This window comes from Lepisosteus platostomus, chromosome 2 (genome assembly GCF_059453375.1).
Source record: "Lepisosteus platostomus isolate fLepPlt1 chromosome 2, fLepPlt1.hap1, whole genome shotgun sequence".
Classification (NCBI taxonomy): Eukaryota; Metazoa; Chordata; class Actinopteri; order Semionotiformes; family Lepisosteidae; genus Lepisosteus; species Lepisosteus platostomus.
Genome location: NC_142612.1, coordinates 6,289,756 through 6,314,158, shown reverse-complemented (window position 1 = coordinate 6,314,158; position 24,403 = coordinate 6,289,756). Strand labels below are relative to the sequence as shown.

Sequence of the window (24,403 nt, the reverse complement as noted above, 5' to 3'; positions counted from 1 at the left end):
TTTCAGTATACAACAATACCACAGTCTATAAACTCTGGAAAGCTCATCTTAAACTGTCTAAATTAACCTTAGAAAGCAATATCCTCATTGGCAGTGTATCTGCAGAAGGGAAATATTGACATCAGAAAAAAACAAACCTATTACCATTTATTAGCAACCAACTGGCAACCACACAGAAATAATGAACATGAGAAAGATCTCCCCAAACCCAATGTGAGAGCAACTGAACGAGCAATCTGAATTCTGTTATTAGTCTTGAATACGACATCACCAGCTGCTTCTTTACAAAAGAAACTGATCATCTGAGAAAGTACATTAATTCAGTACAGTAATGAACACAAAATAAAAGCAATCATCATTGTGGGCTTTATCTGTTGGCATTTTTAGTCATGGCAAATAATTCCTTAATTAATTCTAATTATTAATAAAAATTAACTTGCCAATGTTTTTCTTATATTCCTCATAAATTGTGCCGTAGTCATTATTCACATTCTTCGTTATTAATTTATGGTGTTCTGAGGTCCATTTTCTTAATATGGCCGGGGTTCAAAATTCTTTACACTGCTGTTCCCAATATTCTGCTCCAAAAGGGTTTGGCAAGCCATTCTGAAAACAAGGCAACATAATTCTGCGGTTTTACTGCCCTGGGCTCCATGTCATCCTGATTTTTCAACTAGACAAACCAGACAGAAAAGACAGCTGTAGCACATACTGTGCATGTAAATTGGATTAGTTAGTTAAATCCTTCCTCTGAGCTCTTGGTACTGCTAGCTGTACTGCCTCCCTCTTAGGACACAATTCAACTGTTCAGTTCGGACTGTGTCAGGCCATGCTTAATATATCTGGGTTTCTGTATTTTGTTTTGCAGTCCCTTTTCAAAACACACCATACCTCTGATTCTTGTCAATAAATGTGACTTTCACGTGTTTCCCAAACGTGACTTTAACGCTGGTTAGGTACAGGGACACCGCAGTGAAGGAGAGGTTATTTGAAGAGCAAACCCACCCCCGTGCAGAAGGCGAACCAAACGCTAATGGTTTTGAGAACGGAAAGAGAGTCTTTCTTACGAGACTAAAGCCACTATGAAAACCGCCGGCCTTGGATTCCACACAACCTGTGAGACTTTCACTCCAAAAGGAAATAAAAAAAACTCGGACTGACTAGCCATCGTTTCAGCGGGCATGAAAAGATCCAGAGCCGGAGAGAGAGAGAGAGAGAGAGAGAGAGAGAGAGAGAGAGAGAGAGAGAGAGAGAGAGAGAGAGAGAGAGAGAGAGAGAGAGAAACAATGTCACTGTGTCTCTGTCAATTACCGGCTCCAACTGGGGACACAAAACAAGGGGAGAACAGGAGGCCTTTTCAACCCGCAACCAGCAGAAGGTACTTCATGCTGCTTTGAAACCGGGCCAGCTGTCCTCAAGAGACAGAGACCGCCGGGGACAGCAAACCCATTGCAGCTCAGCCGTGACTTCTGTGACTCGGTTATCCCACTCAGTAACACCCCGTCTTCTAACAAAACCACTCTGTTTGCCATCTAGAGCCCAACAGACCCGACACCCCCTCAAAGGGTCTGTTAAAAGCACGAACCCCAGACAGTGTGACTGCCTTGCTTTTAATGAATCAGAAAGAGCTTTTCATCTGGCCGCCCACTGGCAGATGTGAGGCCCTGAGAGGACAAGCTGAAAAGAAGAGCTTCCTCAGTGACAGAGTGTTTATTCGGGCCCGTTGTGACAGCGAAACATACGCAGACGGGGGGTGGGGGGGGGTGAGAGAATTCAGAGATTCATGAATCAGCTTGAACCGGCCCAGCAGATCCTCCTTTGGCGATGGAGAGCCCATCGTATGTGTACACGAAGTGGTCATATTCATACTGGGGAAGCGATGAAGTGGAGCCAAAGACAAATGGAAAAGCACTTTTTGCATAGCTACTGTAGGTGATGCATGGAAAATGCAACAGGCAAAGAGAAAAGATTTTGAAACTTTGTGCTTTCAAATTATCGAACATGTAATAGTTCCAGATGCTATTAGTACTATAATTTGTATTACTTGGAAGAGCTACATAAGAAATTACAATTGTCTAAGATTTTAGGTCTGGATCTTGATAATCCCAGTAATAATAATGTACTGTAGCGCTCTCGGGTTCGCGTGGGTCTGCGCCCTCGCCGCTGCCGCCTCAGGTCAGCCCCCCACCGCTGGGGACTCGAACCCGGGCCTCCGGCGTCACTCAACAGGGACCCAGCCAGTTGAGCTGAAGAGAGATCTCCCAACAGCCAGACGGCTGCAGTCCCTGTTATTCACAGGGAAGGGCGGTGACGTCACCGCGCTGGTAAGCCAGCTCGCATAACCTGCAATGTCGGCCGTATGCGTTACACTCTCCCCCACTTAATTCGCCGTCCTCGGCGAAGGACTATCCCACCCCACTCTAAAAACAATGTAGCGCTCTAGGGTTCACGCGGGTCGGGGCCCTCACCGCTGCCACCTCAGGTCGGCCCTCCAATGCTAGGGACTCGAACCCGGGCCTCCGGCGGCCCTCAACAGGGACCCAGTGTAACTCCTTACACTTGCGCTTTTCTGGACACTCCACTCAAAGCACTTTACAGGTAATGGGGATCCCCTCCACCACAACCAGTGTGCAGCACCACCTGGATGATGTGACAGCAGCCATAGTGCACCAGTATGCTCACCACACACCAGCTCTCAGTGGGGAGGAGAACAGAGTGATGAAGCCAGTTCATAGATGGGGATTATTAGGAGGCCATGACTGGTCCTGTCTCTTACTGACCTTGGGAATACAGCCCACAGTGACTTTTGACTGAGAAACACATAGAACAGACATTTCATCACGGACAGCAGCTGAACCTCCAGCCCAGGGGCCATGCGGACACCTGGGGGGGGTCTCTGCGTTCTCACCGTGGTCTTCGGAAGGCCAGGCCATACTGCTGGCAGGCCAGCCCCACGGTGGGGGTGTACACGATGGGCATGAACTCCTCGATGTCAGAGGTCAGGAGGCGGTAGAACAGCTTCTCGTTCCTGTCCTGGAGTGTCATCAGCAGGATGTACCTGTGAACAAAAGAAGACCACAGATCTGGAGATACCGATACAGGACTCGGAAGTAAGATCACGTAAGGGGTTGTGTTTGCATTGGGGCATTACTAGGTCTGGGACTGTCAGTGACAAGCAAAGTGTACCATCTGAATCAGTATCTCCTGCCATGAAACATGCCAATAAATGGAATATGCTGGATAACGGGTATTCTGAAAACGAACCATTCAAAGGGAATTCCAGCCCACCCTTATGTCCACCGCTCCCAAACCCAAACACTTCTGTTAGGCTCTCAGAGAATTACTACATGACTACCCTCCAGACTTCAGGACAAAAATATCTGCTTTCGAGCCACTTCACTGCTCCTGTCGAGCACCTACACGACTTCCAAAGCTGGACGCCTCTGAACTGAACTTCTAAGAAGGCCGGATTGTCACAACGCGTAGGTGAACACGTGCAAGGGCTGGGGATGAGAATCTGAAAATGAAAAAAGAAGAGGAAGAAAAGTGGCCACTGACTTGTCAAGGGGGTCGCTGCGCATCTCGTAGCTCTTCATGACGCGGAGGACCTGCACGTCCTGGGTGAGGAAGCAGGGGGGCAGCAGACCGTGGATGCCCAGCTGCAGTCTCTCCTCCAGGGTGAAGGCCATGCCCTGGGAGAGGGGACAGCACCGGGTTAGCAATGTCCATCACGTCCAGTGGCAGGGAATCCGTATTTCAGACCTAACCAGTTACATGTGGGCAACTTTTAAATTTCCACCTCTTCTTCACCCGTAAGGACATTTTTCAATCAACGCCGCCCCCCCCCCCCCTTGTGAAATGCAGATACTCACAATGTATCACAACATTTCTCAATGAAATGGCGTTAGTCCGGAATGGTCACCTATTTCATAGGCTAAATGTGTGGATGTCCCATCTTCTTGTTAGTTATTAAGAAGGAAAGTGTTTGTTAGCCACTGAAATTTAAGTACGTCTCCCCCTGCTATCTTAAAATACTGTAAGTACTGTACATACCACACCTTCTTTTTACTTAAAGTTAAAAATCACACAACATCTCTTGGGTTGAAGTGTGGCCAGGCTTGCTTTGATCTCCAGTTAATTGAATAATTCATTTTACACAATATAAATAGTTGTTTTTTTATATCAATCTGAACCAGAACAAATTTCCCTCATTACAGAAATAAACCCATTATTGCAAATTCCACTGATTGCCCTAGATGGCATTCAATATAGGCAGCAAAAGCTTTGATGTTTCCATCCAAAAAAACATGGGAGTAGATATTTTTGTGCACTTCAATTCCCTTCAATACTTGAATTGAATGGTCCTAGATAATATGAGGGAAGTTATGAATCACTTTTCTGGCATGTATAAATAAAAGACCAATTCCCAGGTTAATATATTAAGTTCTTAGTGTTTACTTTGGCAGTGCATCTCTCTGAGTGACACAGCAGTTCCATACACCTCTCACCCAGCCAGGAAAAATGTCCACTGACCTTCACGAACCTCTGGGAACCTTGGAGAGCTTTACTCCACTCATGAAGCCCACACAACACATAGCCAGGAATCTCCCCACGCCCTGAGTCTTTATTGGTAGCAGACAACGAGCTGGTTGGGAAAGGAAAATCTTTCCCCACGTTTAAACTACTGTAGATACCGAGGGCAAAAGGCATTTTTATGCGTTGATACGGCATTTCTTTTCTGGTCTGTTTTTGTGTTCTTTGTGGTTTTATGGTCATCGTTTTCTTGATCCGTGCCTACTGCTGCTTTTTTTCCCATAAACGTTTTGGAACATTTGTGGTGACACAAATCTGGAAAACCACTTGTCCAATATTATCAATATCCAAGCCCTGCATTTTCACTGGCCACCCAGTGTTAGAATGAGTGGGCGGGAGACACAGGACGTGTAACTATACCTAGGAGGAAATAGTCCTCCTTATTCACAGCGGATACTTTCCTAAACCATCAGTTTGATCTAACACAGTGTTGTGGGGGAGCCGAGCCAGAGCCTATTCCATCAAGCAATGGTCCCAATGCAGGGTACACCTGTCCACCACACCAGAAACAGAAACAGACACAAACACAAACAAACACGCACACCAGGGCCACTTTTCCCAGAAGCCAATTAGCCTAGCAGCATGTCACCAGACTGTGGGGAGAAACCCAGATGAACATGGGGAGAAAATGGACGGATGAATATCCTTTCTTACTGAAACGTAAATCGATGCTAAACCTTCCATGAATGCAAAGCAATGCACTGCATTACATTACAAGTGCATTCAATAACAGCCCCTGAAAAATATGTTTAGTTGCTCTTAGAACAAGCCTAAAAGAAGTATTATATAAATGCCACTTGTGCTTTATACAGTATGTATCTTTATTGCAAAATGTCATGCTTAACATATTTTGAAAAAACAACCTCCAGTCTATCTCAGTTTTCAGCTTTATAGTACTGTACTGATCTGCATTTTGCAAGACCTGTACAAATCACCCATCCCCTAATATCCCTACCCCAAACAGAGCCTCTGGCTCTTCAGGGAGAACTTAATGGCTTTGTTTCCTATCAGGCTTAATACACAATTGAGTACAACACCACACCCATAGCAGAGCCAGCCTGAAACCAGACTGAATTCAGAGCTAATCTATGTACAGCCCCTTATGTTACTTAATTGAAAACATAATAAGCTGTTAACCAAAAAATGCATGGTCTGTTTATTTTATGTGCAAGCTTTTCTGAAACTGATCCATAACAATCGTCATTACTGCACTCTATGATTCAACAACCTTTACATACAACAGATACACAGAATCTGTTTTAATCGAGCACCTATCTGTAGCCTTCTGTATTGCATTTTTTAAACATGTATTCATAATTAGGCTAATGCAAACTTTATGTTGCTCTTAGTTATAGGCAATTCATGTGCAAATTAACTCATTTTCCCATTTTTCCTTCCAAGAAAAATAATTAGGAAACAAAGACGTTTGTTGTGAAAGTTAACCTTGGTCTTCCTTACACTTACAATTCTATCCTCAAGAAACCAACTGCCAGAGATTTAGTGTCAACTCTTAAGAAAAAGCAGGCGTAGTACAGAGATGAGATGAAAAGAAATACATTTGAAATGTGCCGGAGGTATCCGTTCCCTGAGCACAGAACAAAGCACCTGCATTTCCACAAGGAAATGAGGAGAGCTCCAAAACTACAAAGGCACAAAGCACGTTCTGGACTTATGTTGGTTGTCACACTTTGATACAAAAACCTCAAGCATACTAAAATAGAAATCACCTGTTACAAAACAGACAGCAAAATCTTTTTATGACTCGGGAGAGTAAGAAGGTAAGAGCTGATGTCCTTCTTTTGGTGAGAGGCATTGAAATCTAGCTTGTATGTCAATGGTAAGGAATGGGTTTTACAGTGGTAAATCAGCGCATTATCAAATCATCATCGAGGTGCTGCTGAATGCCCATAGTTTAACAAGATGTTCAGTCTATCTTTCCAGTATTTTCACACTAGCATATACTAGCTTTTTTTTATTGTGTCTCAACACGTAAAAATACACATTTCTGACTGCCAGCGAGTGCATGTCTTTAATCAGAATGAGGAATCAGGCAAGGGAGAAAGGTAAATTATGTAGAACAGGTCTGGGTCCAGATTCCATGGAACTGCTCTCATGATCATCAGTCAGAAGTAAATGTCTTAATCAGAGGGTCTTAAACTCAATTTCTGACAATTCTATTATCCCCTGTTTTGTTTTGTTTTTTGTTTCATAGGTGTTTTATTGGTGACTGTCTCTTTAATGAACGGAATGTTTTCAGTCATCAGCTGAAAAAAGACCCAAATCCTCTATACAATAATTAAGATAATTGTTTAAACTGACAGCTGAGGTCGGAACAAAAATCAGAAGACACTTAGGCCCCCCAGCAATTGAGAGTGTGAAAGATCTGTCTGTTTAACCAGGGAAAACCATGGAACTCAGGGCACCTACAGCAGGTCTGATACAAGCCAGAGACTGGCTACCCGTTCGCCTTTCTCCGGGGAGACTTTGCTTGCTGCCTTGTGTCAGATTTATCTGCTTTGTCATCTGACAACAGTTCCCTGCTCGAGGTCTACTAAGGATTCCAGTTAACATTTATCCCAGGGGCAGGGGTTTCACCTCTCTCCCCTCACTGGGATTCCTTCCTCGCAAATTTGATTCCATGTTCGGAACCAGCCTGCAACTTCAAAATCCGCAGGGTTCATATTCCCTCCCCACCGGTTGATGAGGGAATTTGAACAATATATAAGTGCCACAATAAGAACGGTACCAAGCCTCTATCCCCAGTATGCTGTACAGAAACTTGGCGAGAGACTCGACTTCTTTTCTTAACTGCCAATGCACACGACGGGGAACCTCGAATAATTAATACGGAACGGAATACGCCTGTGTGGTGAAGATGTTTGTTGGTTCTTCGTCACATCCAGATGTGGCACTTTAGGTCATGGCTTCAGGGCCAAAAGAAAAGAAAAATAAATGAATTATGAAGACCCTAGAGAGCATGTAAAAATGTTGGAATTTCAGCCCTAAGATACAGAAAAAAGTTTTCTGTGAGGCACTGGTACTAACTACCGAGCCATTGTGGCCCCCTAATGTAATGTCATTTTCACAAGCAAAGTCATGCGTACATGCATGCATTTTCAGTCAGGCCCCTTCATTACTTTGAAATAAAAAGGTCTAGAATGAGTATTGGTTCAGCACTTGGAGTAAGTGGCTTTGGGGCCAGAGACATCACTTCTTTATTCATTCTTATCAGCTGCTGGGAGGGATTGATGTTGCCATTGAGAATATGCTTGAGAATGTGATGGCTGACTCTGCGTGACAAACCACAGCCGTGACTTTCTCAGCCTCTGGTCCTTGCCCCGCCAGTGCAGAGAGCGCTGGGGTCTGTGGTGGGACAGCGAGAACGATGAGGTCATGGAAATAATGCCACAGCTCTGCCGCTCTGTGCATGACAGAGCAGTAAGTCCAGCCCTGGACCCGATCACAGCAAAACACCCAATACCCCAGGGCTCTTGTTTGAAAACTGTGTTTAAAAAACAAAAACAGCCTTGTGGGGTCGGCATGTTCTTGAGCAACCCACATGCCCTGTAATTAAAAACCATATCTTCAAGCAGAATTCAAAAGGCTAAGGAGCGCAGTTTCTTTAAAAACAAAGAACTGTACACATGTTCGAATACGTGCTCTGTATAAACCTTACCACTGTCAAAACCGTCGAAAGGGCAAAATACCACAGCGAAAACAATGTCAACAATGTAATGTTAAAACAATCTGAGCAGATCTCAACCCCCTTCCCCATTGGTGCACTGACGTGTGTGCACATGCCAATCTCTGAAAGCCTGACTTTTACTGGCAGCTGTACAAATTGGGCACATATACAGTACCCTCCCTATGTGAAACTCTTTGGAACGGGAGAAAAAACCCCATCTTTAAACAGTACTGCTGAGCTGTACAGCCTCGCTGCAGAATCACTCTTGAATCAGCACTTGAGAAGTGTAGTGTTGCTCAGCTCCCAGACGGTGGGCTTTTCCGGAAATTCCAGTAATACAGTGCAGCTGCTCGACTTCACTCTCCCCCAGATGGAGCTTCATCCAGCCTCGTTAAATTTTCAAATCAACCTCTCCTAGTTTAATATTTACATATTTTAAACATCTTCACACAAAGCAACACAGGGGAACTGCGCACCGATTGCTTTGAAAAGGCTGGGACAGTTTTCACTGGATTTCAGGAAGGAATATGGTCAGAATATGACACATAAAACAGGCTCTTGTTGGCACAGGGTCAGGGCCTTACCAGTGAGCACATTAACAACAGTTACCATAGATACTGACAAACTGGGAGGCATCGGCAAACAAGAGGCCGACGCATTCTGCTTTACCACTGCAGATTTAACACTCTAGATTGAACACATGCAGAGCTCTGATTCCATAAAAGGGGAAACAATTCTCAAGTAATGTTTTCCCATCCCTGGGACAGGGTGTCTTGGCAGCTGTAAAATAAACATATTCCACTGAGATCAGCCAACCTGCTGTTTTCTAAAGGTATGTCTGGAAGCCCTGCTGAGCTATAAATTGTTTTTTGAATCTCACAATGTCCACCACCAGCAATAATAATATGATAAAAACTGTGTTCCTACTTTATGTAGGAACTTCTGAGAAGAAAAAACGGAGTATGAGGGAACAGTCAATGCTCTTGGAAAGGGCAGGGCCTAGTTTGTAAGTACTGCAATGAGACCACAACTATTTGTTGTTTCTGGGTTGGGTTAATTCTGCGAGCAGCTTGACAGTGCAGTTTGACGCTTCCTTGTCTTGGACTCTTGCATGAAGGGAATTTCAGGAGGTACTCGTTTGACCGCAGAGGCTCCAGGCAAAGTCTTTTCAGTTTCGGCAGGTAGCGAGTCTCCTTCATTGCACCACAAAGACATTATCCTGGCCTTAAAAAAAAAGAGAGCTGCAGTAAATGGAAGGGGTTGTAACGCAACGATATCTCATTTATGTGAGCTTTCAGATAAGAGTTCACTGTACAATGACTGTTTCTAAGCCAAGCCCCTTAAAAATGCATAGGTCCATCCCATATAAAAGCACTTAGTGAAGTATAAGTTTAGTATTTCTAAACACAATACCTGACAAATAACAAAATCCAGATGGCTGCGGAAAGGCACTTCAGTTAGCCTATTCATTTTTTGTTGTAGAGGTAGCACTGGTATCCCTCAGTTCTCATGCTTAAAATTCCAATTCCTACACTTTCGGTAGGATAAGCTAGATTCTTCATTATGTGACTGTGTTATAGGTAGGTGTTATAGGTGTTATTCTGAAATTCTAGTGACGGTGTTAATATTTCTTTCTGCCGGGGAGTAATACACACATTTCCAGCAGAAACTCTCTGAAATTCAAATGAGACAGAGGTGTCTTTCTAAGATTCCAGTGACACATTTATTCAGAGGGTGGAACCGCGCAAAACGGCGATGAAAGGCAAAAGTCAGTGCTCAGTTAACCCTCAGCGACAGCGAGGAAGGGCAGACAAAGGACCAGCGGGGACAGGTTTGTATCAGGGCTAGTCCAGGTTTGTAACAGTTCAACCCTTGAACTCAAAATAACTGCACACTTTGCGTTTACGCACACGCCACCTGAGACCTTGATCATTATGTTCTCTTACAATACAGATAATTCTGTCCAGATTCATGAAAAGAATAATTGTACATCCAGCCTAACTGACAGCAAATATCATTTATATCCTGCATTCTTGGAGGTGCTTCACCAGTTAAATTAACGGTGCATTTAGCTGCACTAAGCTCTGTGACTACCTCTACTGTTCCTTAATCCCATAATAATAATAATAATCATAATAATGTAAGTCTTATATCTGGAGCAATATCAGTTTAATATCAAAGATTTATTTCAACATACAAAGCCTATTTCACAAAATGTGTGTGGTGCCAATACACTAAAATCCTCAAACAGACAAGTTTTTGCCTTCTTGGGGAATGATCTACCAGGAGCTAGAAATAGCTCCAAGGATTTGGATGTTTCCCCACCAGAGTTGGAGACTCAGCCCCCTGTGTGGAACACAGATCTGCTGCTCTCTGCTGAAGAGGAAGTTCCCTTTCAAAAGGCTTGCACTCTGGGGCTTTGTATAGGAGGCCGACATGCCAGCCCTATAGGCCTATCTAGAGCCTCTCCAGACAAGACTCTCTGTCTCGGCTGTCTCTCTCTCATCTCCCACTTTGAGAGGAAAATCGCCCCCAAGCTACAAAATTGACCCACCTGGAATTTGAAGTTGTGCTGCATTCACACACGAGACTGCATCAGGAGTGAAATAACCATGAGATGAGTTCCAGCGTGGAAATTTAAACGGACTGTATGTGAAGTTGGTGGATTTGAGACTTCTGGGAGAGACTGCTTTAGAAGTCAGAAATGTGCTTCCTCTTAAACACTCTGTATTTACCAGGTTTACAGTCGCTGCCCTTTGCCTATTCATCCAGCAGAAGGGCATTTAATAATATTAAAAATAACCTAATAAATGTGTTTAGATCTCATTTTGGTCTTGTGTTTTCTTTACAAGACACAAAATCCACTCTATGTTCTTCACTTTCCTCCTTTGTCTTTAATTTGCCTAGCCTATATCCTGAAGCTCATTGTTGAATGTTTATAAAATATTCCTGACTGTACACAAACCCAATTATTAAGCACCAATCTGGAACTTGGAAGGTTAATTCCTAAAACAGTTTGTCAAACTATTAACTAAAGCCTTAAATATTTTCAGAATGATAGATCTCGAATAATTTGCGCAGAATAGCGACTGGGTAAGTCTCTGGACCCATGACTCTCTGTTAACGCCATGGAAACCAGGATAAGCTTTGGACTGACGGGCCGTTGTGTCTTGTATACAGAACTCCCTACCTACTTGTTACCAGGCTGTGCTGGTTTTGATGGCTGGGCTGATATTAACTTGGAGAAGCATCTGTTGCACATGCAAGTGATAATTTTCACCTTCACATTAATACAAACCTTACATTGCTTAAGATATTGTTTCATCTGTATATCAATATGATCACTGGTGCCATGGTCCTACACCTACAATATAGATTTGCTATATTTACTAAATACATCACTGTAATTGAACTGACAAAACGTTCTGAGCTTCAGATATGCCTGAACAGACCTTGCACTTTTATGCTGTTGAAAGTTTACAGTAGACTGCAATTTATCTTCTTCACCTTTTGAAGGTGATGTCATTGTGTGAGCCAACACTGTGCCTGTCTTTCATTCAGAGATCTCCTTTATCAACACACTCCCCACAGAGGACACAGGCTTATTGTCTGAGGCAAGACAGGCCTTCAATCCCACTCCACTTCTCCTTAATGCATAAACTAGCACACCCAGTGCCCAGGTTTAAATGTTAAAAAGGGTATCAAGTTCTGCCATAGTACAATTATAGAGAATTTACCAATGAGGCTTTGGAGAAATGTCTGAAGTTGAATGCTCAAAATGAGTCCATTTGAGTGAAGGAAGTTAAATGTTGACAGAAAAAACTACAAAGAAAAGTTACAAACTAGAAAAATGCCAATTGCTTAATTTCAGGCAAAACCGATATAATAAACTATTGTTCAGGTACATGTGCTCTCACCTGCAGGCACGATGAAAGAGTCATTTCAATCTGGGTTCAGACTGATGCATACTGTAGCTTCCATAACTAATGATTTCACTGGCGAGTGCTGACGTCTGATTTTTTATCCATTCATATCCTACTGGATACTGTTCATTTCTCCATCTTCGTGAACAGATCGGTGTAAGGTGTTACTGGAACTGCTTTGTCTTTACTTTAAGTCTAAATAATAGAAAGCATTGTTTTTAAAATGTGCATTGTCTTTCCTTGATGATGATGAATGATGTAACATTTGGCATCCCAGAGGGGTCCACTCTGGGTCCTCTTCTTTTTAATATCAATATCTTACCATTGGGTCTTGTTCTTCACAGCTATGGTATCAGTTTTCATTTCTATGCTGATGAGTATGTGTCCATACAAAAACTAGCATGAATCAAGCACTACCTGCTGTACATTGTTACACTGCTGTGCATAGTGCATTGTTCTCCTGCTGGGATGATGTTAAAACTCTGACAAGACTAAAGTTAAGCTGACTGGATATCCTTAGCAACTATCCAATTAAGTCAACTATAATTTAACTGTGAGTGGTCCAAGGTCAGAAATATTGATGTCATTTTCAAACCAAATCTTGCATCTGAAGTGCCTGTTTGCAAAGTTTTTTTTTTACCCCAGAAATATTTATTGTAAGCAGTGGAAGTTGGTGTATCCAAACATGTTCTTAAGGATAGTTTGCAGCATGTTCAGAGCTCAGCTGCTTGGAACATAATTACAACTAAAGTCCTCAAGCATATACAGTACAGTATATATGCTCAATAGAAAACTCAAAATACTGTGGGTCACCATCATGGCCTTGAATGGTGTTGCTCCTGCCTATCCCTGTGAACTGTTAAATACCTACAGTATATACCTACAAATTGTCCAAGTCAAGGCTCTGTACCCTGGGAAGCCTGTCGGCTGTCGATTGATCAGATCTGGTCAGCACTTTCAAATCCCATCTTAAAATATACTTTCAAACGCCAGCTCTCAATTCTGCTACATTTAGCGTATTGATTTGTGTACATCTGTGGATCTGTCTCCTTTGTTTTATTGGAGAGCACCATGAGATGATGGTTCATGAAAAAGTGGAATATAAAATAAAGATTATTATGGATTTTAGGTACCATAAGCTGCAATTTATGGCAGCCAGCATTAATACGACCTTGTAACTGAGACTATTGAGCTTAGATATTTTTCAGGCTTTCTTCCTGTTGGTTTCACAGGCTTTTGAAAAGATTTTATTATATTATCATGGAAAGATAAGAATTCTGTTGCGTCATCCTGCCCTGAATGAAAATTACTCCTTACTGAAATGCAAAAAGAACACTGCAAAAATCACTTACTTGTAGTGTTTGTTTTGTTTTACAAAACATGTTAATGTTGATACATTTTCTTTTCATAATAAATCATAAAACAATGAGGTTTTATTTGGAACCATCCAAATCTGCAGTCTGGCCATTTCAACCTCTGTGCAATCAACTGAACTCAAGCATGCCATGAACTAATATCCCTTAACTATTACTTGTTAACAAAGTTCATTTGCTATAAGTTACAATGAGCTAGAGCTCTTATCACTCTGATAAGAGAATCTGTTGACTTCATACAGCTTTTTGCTCGGGTCAAATTAGGTTTCTCTTTCATTGAACAGAATTTATACATGATATTATTGTATGATATTTTATATATGATAACTGTATTTGATATTTGATAACTAGTATTTATGGCGCAGATAGGCAGACAATGTGTACTGGAAGTTTAGAACATTACATCTGCTATACAATCAAAATGTCGAAACCAAACCATATTATCTCTTTAAAAGACATGTATTGATAGGATATGCTTTGTAAACTAGAAGAGTTAAGTACTGTAAACCAAACAAGACAACAGAAATTCTTATGTTCTCCTGGCAAACTCTAGCTCTATAACAATAAACTATCCACTCAGCTGCCCTTACAAGGATTTTTAAGATAAACTTTTTTTTTTAAGTTTTGGCTCTTGCAAAATGCAAAACTAAACAAAACTTTAGAAATTGACTTATAACATTACTTGGATTATATTAAACAAGAGTTCTGATATTTGCGTAGTTTGAAAATGCTATACACAATTGTTAATAATTTGCATTTTATACAGTCATTTCAATAATAATATCCTTACAGTTATATAGTGCGTTTTTTCTGGACACTCCACTCAAAGCTCTTTACAGGTAATAGGGATCCCCTCCACCACCACCAGTGTGCAGCCCCACCTGGGTGATGCATCAGCAGACAAAGTTCACCAGTACTCTCACCACACACCAGTTATCAGCGGAGAAGAGAACAGAGTGATAAAGCCAGTTCAGAGATGGGGATTATTAGGAGGCCATGACTGGTAACGTCCAGGGGGAAATTTTGCGAGGACACTGTGGTTACACCCCTACTCTTTTAGAGAAACGTCCTGGGATTTTTAATGACCACAGAGAGTCAGGATCTCCTTTTTATGTCTCATCTGAAGGACGGCATGTTTTTTACAATATAGCGTCTCCTATAATACTGAACATTTAAACCCTCACAGACTGCAGGATTAGCAGTCTACTACTGGTACCACTAACACCACTTCCAGCAGCAACCTGAGCTTTCCCAGGAGGTCTCCCATCCAGGTACTGACCAGGCTCACACCTGCTGAGCTTCAGTGTGCTGCAGGGTGATATAGCTACTGGTGATAGTCCAGTGTTTGTGCTATTTGTAATTGATTGTCCAATATTGGGGGCTCTCAAATAACAACACTAATACCGACATGTGTGTTTCATGCAAAAGGTAAAAAAGTGGTGTACTTACAGTAGCTTTAAGAAAGCTTTTTACCTCAAGCCTAACTGCATAACTAAGTGGTTTTGAACAGCTGTCACTGCTCTTTTCAAAGATGGTGCCTGAAAGCAATCAAGAGATTGCATTTACATGCTAATTTTCAGGTGAAAAACTGCCTTTAACAATGCACAGTCAGCTAATGTTAAGAAAGATGCTATGTAATGGTGAAACAGCCATGCGTGTGTTCTTAAAAAACAGAGCAGCATTTTCTATGAACAATAATTTTATTGTACTGTGCAGGCTCTTATACAGTAATCATACCTCTTGAGGTCGCATCTTGAGGTGGTATTCATGGAACTGAACTCATAACAATAACACAGAGCCTGTCTGTGGCCACAGACAGGGGAAGGGGAGGATGAGAGGTAACAAGAGGCAGTGACCGTCCCTACTCCAGGGCAACGTCTGACCTCATCATGTCGGCGACAGACCCTGAACCATCTATAAATACACGCGGATAATTTCTCGGCTGTGGCCTGCTTGGAAAAGCAACATGTGAGGAACGGGATCCTGCAGCCACTATTTATTGCTGTCCAATGAGCTGGCAGAATGACTACACACCCCCGGGTCACCCCCTCAGTGTGACTGAGTGCTGTCTGGCCACCGGCTCTGTGGATAACACGCTCATTAGCGATCAGCCTACCCGCACTGTAATCAAGACTCAGATGATCCAGGCGCTGCCCGAACTGCTCTGCTCTGTACCCGAATTTAGATCGCCACTGGGTTCAGAGGGCAGCGCAACACTAATGGGCTTCCGACCACGCTGTCTTTAAGCAGAGAGCAATCGGAAGCTGGATTCAAGGGAACTAGCAATTACCGGGGCAAATTCGTATTTAGGGGGAGAAAAAAACAGGAAACAGTCACAGGACACACACACCTAGAATACGACATGCTCAAGATATTAACTTCATGTCAATGCTTAAAATATTTCTTAAATCATTACACCCCACATTAAGCTGACAGTGGACTTTTTTTTTCAGTTTTCATCTTTGTTGCATGAATTGGATGCTTGATTTTTGGACATAGTGTTTTGCCAGCAATGATACTGTTCAATACAGCATGAATTTAATTGATTTATTTCATCCTTCCATTATAAGAAAGCCACTTTTTCCCCCACTAAGAGTCCTGGCAAATTATAACCAATTTCAATGATTTCTTCTTTTTAAATGCCAGTCATCAAAATGTTTAATTTGGCCACCATTGTGCTTTTTGCTTAAGTGTGAGGGTCTCCAAAGAGTCTTCCTTCCTAAGCAGAAGTCCAAACTTGATGCGGAGACCAGTATATATTAATCTGGGAAGTGTTGTCCTGTCAGGAGAAACCTGTGGCCCCATTAAATCAGGCAATAAATTAGTAAGATGTCTGATAAGCATATTAAGGTTAATACAGAGAATGCTAAAGTAAACACTTTCTGCTCTGAGAGCCTGACCTTTTAAAAGAAACCCTTCAAAGTAATTGACTTTATTGTCGACTGTTTATAAAATGAATTAAATCATTTTACAGAACTGATTGCCACAAAAGAACAGGAAAAAACCGACGCCTATCTTACTAATTGTATTTCCTTGCACACTGTTTTTAAGGTGGTATGTGTGGTTAGCCTGCCACTTTGTGCTTTTCTCTGGCACTGACAACCTGTACAAAAAGGCACTTTGGCATTTCTGTACATTACATCCACATGGGTCGTTACTGTTATGTACAGTCTGTGTGGACCCAAATAGCAGTGAAGCCATTTTTTTCTTAATTCTTCTCACGCTCTCCGCCACAAAAACACTTTGGAATGACCTTACCTAGCCCAAAGGTTGATGCTTAACTACCGGCTCTTTTTAACATCAAACGTCGGTACTTCATGCTGGCAAATTCAATTTCAATCAGATCCTATGTGGACACGCACCTTGTACCAAGTAATCAGTTCCACACAATCGGAGGAAAAGTGTTATAACAGCACTGGAAATCCCTCTGCTGAAAGAAACAGCTCTGCCCTAAGGGCTTTTTCTCGTAGGAAATGTGAAATACACTAAATACACAAACACAGGCCTGCTTTCATCTCATAGAACATAACACTTCCTTTTCGGGTTTCTATAGCAACCCCCCCAAGACATGGATGCCGGCGAGCAGCAGCTTCCCTGCAGTCAGCTCACCAGTCCACAGAAAGCACCACTGTAGAAAAGAGTGTGATCTAATCAGCCTGGGAAACCGTGAAGACTAAACCACAGAGGCAAACTTTCTCTCCCCCAGACTCAATCACTGTCAGTGTGTTGGTACGGCATCAGGCTCAGTTCAGAGACAGTATTATGTCTGTGAAAAAAAAATAACAAGAGCCAGCTGGAATCTTTCCTCAAGGTGCATGGAAAGTTGTCTTTTAAATGACCAGTGGGGGTGGAATGCATTTCCTGACTTAAAATATCTCACTTTAAGTATTTTTGGACTATACAATGTTTCCTTCCATTCCTTAGTTTAGCCAGCGTGCAACATATAGTACTGGCCCACCCAGGGTCAAGAGGGACACTGAGGTTAGGCTTTACAACAACACTGCATATGGAAGCATGACAAGAAAGCATCAGGCTAAGCTGTACTTCCCTTTCGAAAACCAAAACTGTAGCAAACTTTTTTCGCAAACTGAGGTTAAAGAAATCGGCTCACCGACTAACTGGATCTGTACGCGTCGGCATTAGCAACGGGCTTTTGAGTTTACCCATCCAAAATAGAAATGGCTGGCAGAAAAAAAAAGTTTTAACTGGCCTAACCCTGTCTATCACATCTCGTTTATTAAAGCCATCTGTAAGAGCGACATTATATTGCTGTGCTTGTGTTGTTGTTGTGTAAAGTCCTCTCTTTCGGCTGCGATTCCAAAGAGAGTGAAACTAAACACCACAGCAGAGAAGTCCCCTGTGCTCTCCTTCTCCTTAAGCCAAGAAAGCAGATCTGTGGTCAAATTAATGTTATGGTTTCATGGTCCCACAGAGCGCTTGTTCCACTAGAGAAAAGGGGGCTCACACTTTCATCCTGGGGCTGAATCAGGCCACTGAACCAGGACTTGGGAGAGCTACAGGTAACATCGAACAACACCATGGAGCTACGTAAATTCTGAACTGTCCAGTGTCTCCTACGTAGTGCATGCTGGTACACAGCCAGAACAACTGTAAAAGATATACTGTTATATACTGTATATAAAGAGAAGCTCTTCAAGAATGCAACACATATTGACCTGTTTGAGTATGCTTTTATGAGAGAAAGCAATATGTCTGTGGAAGTTTAAAGTCGCAACGTGATATCTCTGGGGGATCCAGAGCCCAATCATCCAACATCTCAAGACGTCATAGTGGTATCCGAACACAAACACCCATGATCGACCCAGACCATGTCTAACAGTCACTCCCTCACAGCAACAACATATGCAGATACAGCTGGGCATTCCGAAAGACATTTCGCCTTAGTCACAGTCACCTTCCTAGGCCTTCCTACAGTACTAAAATCATGACCCTGTCTGCAAAACTGCAGGTTTTCCAACAGCGTAAATAAAACTACCTTGGGAAGAGGGCAAAGCTGGTGTTTCCTGGTAAATCCTAGAGCTGAGCCTCATTTGGTAATGGAATAGAAAACTGTATAAAGCTGATTTTCTAGGAACAGAGTACTCACTTTACACACTGCAATAATACGGGTAGCCCGAGACATGTATTTCTGCATCACAGTACCATCAATAGTATTCAGTGTGAAATAGTAGGGGTAGCTGAACTAATCCAACCAGGTCATTCATTGGTAGACAACTTAACATGGCCAAATTGGTGTAGACTGAGAGTAAGATCAGGGCATGTGTTTTCAGTGTCTCTTCTGTGTTAAATTTTTACGGATGACGTGCCCTGGCTTGGTATCCAGGTGAGTTTGAACTGACAAGGAAAAGGTGAAGAGGGTCAGGGCTATCAGATAGCAGAGAAGGGCAGATTCCCTAGGCTGTGTGTCAGGAAGGAGAAGAGAAACTGGGCACTGCAAGCTAACATCTGACTTTGCTGTTCGGGTGCTGACAAAACAGGAAACAAGAGCCAACAAAAATGTCAATATACCTAGATCACATACATTGCAGGAAATGTTTGGGTTTTTTTAAAAGTGAATAATAAGCATTTTATGAAGACATTTACCTCATATTTTAACCATATATAAAAAACAGGAATGTGCAGAGAAGAAAGTATTTGTTAAGATTTAGTAACTGCGAAGGAAATAAATCTGTGCAAAGGGCACACATTGCTCCTAACACCCCTAGAATGAGCCTGAAAATAACCTTCTGCTGCCATACCCTGAAATATACTTGCAGTAACCCCAAGGCACATAGTTAAACTATCCACACGTCACCAAAATCCCGTTTACTCTACAAACTCATTCAAAAGTGTTATCAGTTTCTCTAAACACTGTCTGTTTACTCTGGCAATGCTAGGGGATGTCAGCACACTTAAGTACAAGATAGCTCCAGTACAGTACACAACCAAGTGAAATAAACAAAAGTGTTGTCTCCTTTGTGTGAAATTGCATACTGGGAGTAAGCCAAAAAATACACACAGGCCAAAAGAGTGCAGCCAGTGAAATATTACTGTCAGAAACTGAGCTAGTCATGGTTATCTCTAGTATGGAGTTCCTGCAGGCACATATTGCTCTATGAAACTGAAAGGATTTTAAGGCAAAACCCAAAAGACGTTATTGCGCCCTGAAACAGTATAGTCAGCAATATTATCCATGCTTACAGAACAGAAATATGGAACTTTGATCGTAGATACTCCCACTGCTTGTCTTTCATTCTGCTTCTGCTTTCTCGTCTTTACATTCTACACAATAATGCACAGTAACCTTTCCTAACTGCCACAGTTCTCCACTGAGTTTTTCCAAAATACTGTTGTGCCAAGTCCTTCAACGCCTCGTAAAATCCTCCATTCCAGTGAGCTCATTTCCTTTTCACTTTTTACTATTGAAGAAACAGTAAAATATACAAACTTACAGATTTAGCTTTTTTTTCCTGCCATCTTTTTTCTAGTTTAGGATTCCATTTTTAGAACTATTTACGCTGTGCCAGCAGAGACAGGTGGGTTAGTTATTGAAACATAATTACTTCAGACCTACATCATTTTAATCATAACTGGAAAAAAAACAACAATGCAGTCTACATGAAAATATTTTTAAAAATTACTTAGCAAAGCGGAATCAGGTCTTTGATGGGGACATACGTTTTTCCAGGTAAATTATTATTGGATAACCTTCCTCATTATATTAATGTTATCCATTGCATTATATACATCTCATTTACAATATCAATCCACTTCTCTTTCTTTACTAGCAGTGTGCTGACTTCTAAGCACCTAAAGCCTTGAAATGAATGTTGAGCAAGTGAACAGCAGAGCAAAGGCAGTGACCCTAATGACTTCAGTTTTTATCTGCTGTAACTTTGACACATTTTATTCTTCTCGTCAAAGACTGCCACGTGCACAGTTCACACAATGACATCCAGACCGAGTTTCCAAGGATACAAGCTTATCTGGATATTTTTCACCCCCAATTCAATTATTGAATCATTCTTGGAGTGAATCAGATCAACGCTACAATTCCAGCGATGTGTGGCCTCCTATTTAGGACTGTTCTCAAGAACCCAGAAAACCATATAAAGACACTTTAGTCTGGTCCCAGAATGGATGGATGGATTCTGAGCTATGTTTTGTTCTTGAAAGGAAGACGAATAATTAGAGACTATCCTCTTCAATTCCATATTGAACGGCTTAGCCCCCTACAGGACCTTCTTATTACATAACATATTAAGTGGTTTTTGTGGGTTTGTCTAATACATTGATTAATATAAAGTATTTGTTGCAGAATTCTGGGAGATGAAACAACAAGAGAGCCCTGGAATTCAGGAATTCAGGACTCAGGAATACATGGAAAGCCAAAATCAAATTTTTCTTCCTAGAAACTTTTCTAAGAGAACTCATTGTCTGTCACCGTTGTATTTTTTTTGTGTTCAGTTTTCAAACAGTAACCACAGGTTGCAGCATTTCATGCCCCATGCTCAGCAATGCGAAACTGCATTTTACATTTCTGTGAGTTCTGTGTCTGCAGTTCTTCTTAAAGAATGTTGTCAAGACTGTTCACATTCGCCTGCAGACCTATTCAGCTATTCCTGAATGGATCACACCACCCTGTATTGGATTCAGGCAACAGAACCAACTTTCTGAATGTCGCTATTAACCAAAATACACAATGCACAAAATACTCTTTTTCCTTGAAAACCGAACTGTAACAAGAAAGGATTACCGTAGGCAATTTAACTGAAGCAAGCTCTCAATTTCCCAGAAACTGCAAATGAATGTCTGAGGCCTAAACATTGATCATCTAAAATGCAGTTTTGCAGTCCATTCAAGAAACAATCGATCTTCCCATTCCAGCTTTAAAGCCACCCTGACACTCTTTTTGTATTCGACTAATTTATACGTATGGCAGAAGCAATGAGACACTACAGAAGGAGTTTGCTAGTCCTAGGCCTTCCTGTTTGCGAGTTTGCTGAGCAAAACAAAATGTGTAAAATGTGCTGGACATACACATTACGGAGGAACTGAATATGGACTGCCTACTACTGTCCTTTAATGTATGAATTACAATATAATCCATACACCCCAAGAACGTTATAAAGACAAAGGAACCACAAATACAGTACATGCAGATATCACAGGTGAAAACTGTATGTCACCCTTGCCACTTCACAGCTGTTTCCCTGAACCCTGCTTTTGAAATGGAGATGCTGGTGCCGTTTACCTTATTGAGGTGGGGGTTCCTGGTAATGTCATAACCCCTCTTCTTAGTGGCCACCTGTCTGGGGTTGTTGGAGTGTCCCGCTCCCGAGTGACAGACCCTCCCCGCTGCCAAGCCCGGCCGGCCCGGGGCACCTGCTGGAGGCACACCTGGGCTGCAGGTGAGGATTTTCAGGAGGCTGCTTGTGGCACTTCTGCACAGCGGCACGCTCTTGCTTGACAGCGCATTCATATCTCCTGGAAAAGGGAAAAATGGAAAAACAGGCTCAAATATGCTTGGTAAGTCCACAGGAAATACACGCATTAGAAATGTCACCTCAATCGCACTCAGCTCAGCATTTTCTGTATAGTATACCGCAAATTCAACGGGTTTTACCCTTCTCTACAAAGACAGTAACGTAAGGCCTATAATAACACGACAAATCTCGAGTGTCTTCCTCTCCCTCTGCCTCAGCAGCACGATACAACAGGTGCTTGGCACCTCGGCAAGGGCTAACAAAATACTCTTGAAAACGTGACCAAATATCTCACATCTGCGTGGTTAAGAAAATATTCAAACAAAAAGAAAACGCTCGCACAGAACAATGGCTCCTTAAGAGAGATCTGTAAACGCGCTGCTACAGTATTATTCAATATCGGGAAAAGCTGGCGTACCTTAAATCGTCCCCCGATGTCCTTTGGCTGAACTGAACTTAGGTGTGCGTGTGTGTGGTCGTCACTGACTTCTTGAAGTGCTTGTGTTTATCTCTGGGCGCTCTGTAATCTGCACAAATAGCTGATGCTGGTGCTGTTTCCTCCCGTGACATTGACACACACTCTCCCCTTCCTCGCTCCGCCTCAGCACCCGCCCCCTCTCTCCGAGTCCCCCAATGGGCTTAGGAGCAGAGAAGGCACGGTGGGTCCCCAGCCCCTGACGGGACAGCGCCGAGCACAGGAGCGGCGCTGCTTCCCGGAGATTCCGGAAGAGCTAGAGGTGTTTCCCTTTCTGCGCGCTCAGGTTCATGTGCGGTGATGGGGGGGGCGGTACACCGTGTGTGCGTCAGGATGCCCAGCTTCTTGCCTTTTCGAGACGGCGAGGCAAAGAATCATTTTCACTTCTGTTTTGTTTTTATCCGAGGTGACCCGCTCTGCACGGAGTTTGAACCGCTCTTTCTGCTTCCAAACGTAGAGAATGAATATTATTAGAGAGAGTAGAGCAGAGTGTGTTACTATATATATTATGTAACAGGTACTGTACATTAGAATACTTATTCGCCCTGACCCGTCGGAACATACACAGTACAGCAGACGACCCCACACAATGTAGACAGGACATTAAAAACATAATAAATAATATAACCAGAACAATAAATATGTAGTAGCGAAATGAAAACAAAAAACATGGTAGACCATGCAAAAAGTATTATAAGTATTAAGTATTATTATTTAGCATTACTACGCATTATTATAAGTATTAAGCACAGTCACATTATGTAATAATAATAATTATAATAAATACAGCGGATTCCAATTGTACAGTAAATGCCATAAACTTTGCTTAACGCTGGAAATTCACTGAACTAAAAATGCCAAATATATCAATCCTGTAATGTAATCTCTTCCCTACTTCAGGTTGTGGGATCAGAAATTTGGGCGCCAGCACCAGCTGCCAGCAGCGTGGAGCAGTGGCTGGGGTCCTTGATGTGTAATCACAATCAGATCTCAGGTTATATACTGCTGGTGTACCCTCGAGCGAGGAATCTCGAACAAGTTGCTCCAGTAAAGCCGTACAAATGCGAATAAGTTAATTGTTCTGTTTTATTAAAAGTATCAAACACTGGAGGCGCACAGTTCTACCTGCAACCGGGCGGAATTGGTCACTAAAGTATACAGATACAAACCTGCAATTTTAGAGTCTGAATTTAGAATAACGTCTGAAATAGAGAGAAAGATATTTCCTGTTTAAAACTATGCAGCCAGGATCTGCGTCCACCCAGAACCAGAGAGCTACTAACCCTGGTGAGAGTTGCAACAAGTTGGGACACAAATTCTTCAGATTGGTGGGGTGCCCATTCATCACAGAGCCATGGAAAAAGAGGAAATTTTAAGTGATGAATTACACCAGTTAATCCAAACCAATTTACACTACACCCATTTATACAGCTGGCTATGATCCTGGAGTATCCTGGGTGGAGAACCTTGATCAAGGGTGTGGCAGCAGTATCTCACCCAAGATTTGAACCCGCAACCTCCCAGCTACACAGTCACTGCCCCACACTTCTCAGGGTCTGAACAGACAGATACCCAAGGCTGCACTCGAACACCGAGCCGTGGTAGGTAGAAGCACTCGTGTCCCCTCAAGGATTCTGAGAAACAGATTGCTAAATCTGAAATCATAATACGTTTAACTCTTCTCAGTCTGAGAAAGTTCTCTGGTCAGTGGGCCACTATCACCGTTCATCTGGATAAAAGCGTAAGAACGTTTATTAAGCAAAAGTTTAATAGCAATGATCTACAAGTAGGGTTGATTTTGAAGAGCTACTTCATTTTTTCAGATTTGTTTTCTGTTTTAGATCAGTTTTCAAAATCTTTCGCTCCTC

General features: G+C 42.3%; 1 protein-coding gene across 1 annotated transcript in view; it reads right to left on the bottom strand.

The window, feature by feature from the left end:
• me3 (malic enzyme 3, NADP(+)-dependent, mitochondrial) overlaps positions 1-22,805 on the bottom strand; it is a 63,657-nt gene extending 40,852 nt beyond the window's left edge. The window contains exons 1-4 of the mRNA XM_088648008.1: positions 22,479-22,805; positions 21,829-22,061; positions 3,559-3,692; positions 2,909-3,058 (exon numbers count right to left, since the gene is read on the bottom strand). Of these exons, the coding sequence (XP_088504134.1) occupies positions 2,909-3,058; positions 3,559-3,692; positions 21,829-22,056 (512 nt within the window). The 5' untranslated portion in view covers positions 22,057-22,061; positions 22,479-22,805. The remainder of the gene's footprint in view (positions 1-2,908; positions 3,059-3,558; positions 3,693-21,828; positions 22,062-22,478) is intronic.
• Between the last annotated feature and the right edge of the window lie 1,598 nt (positions 22,806-24,403).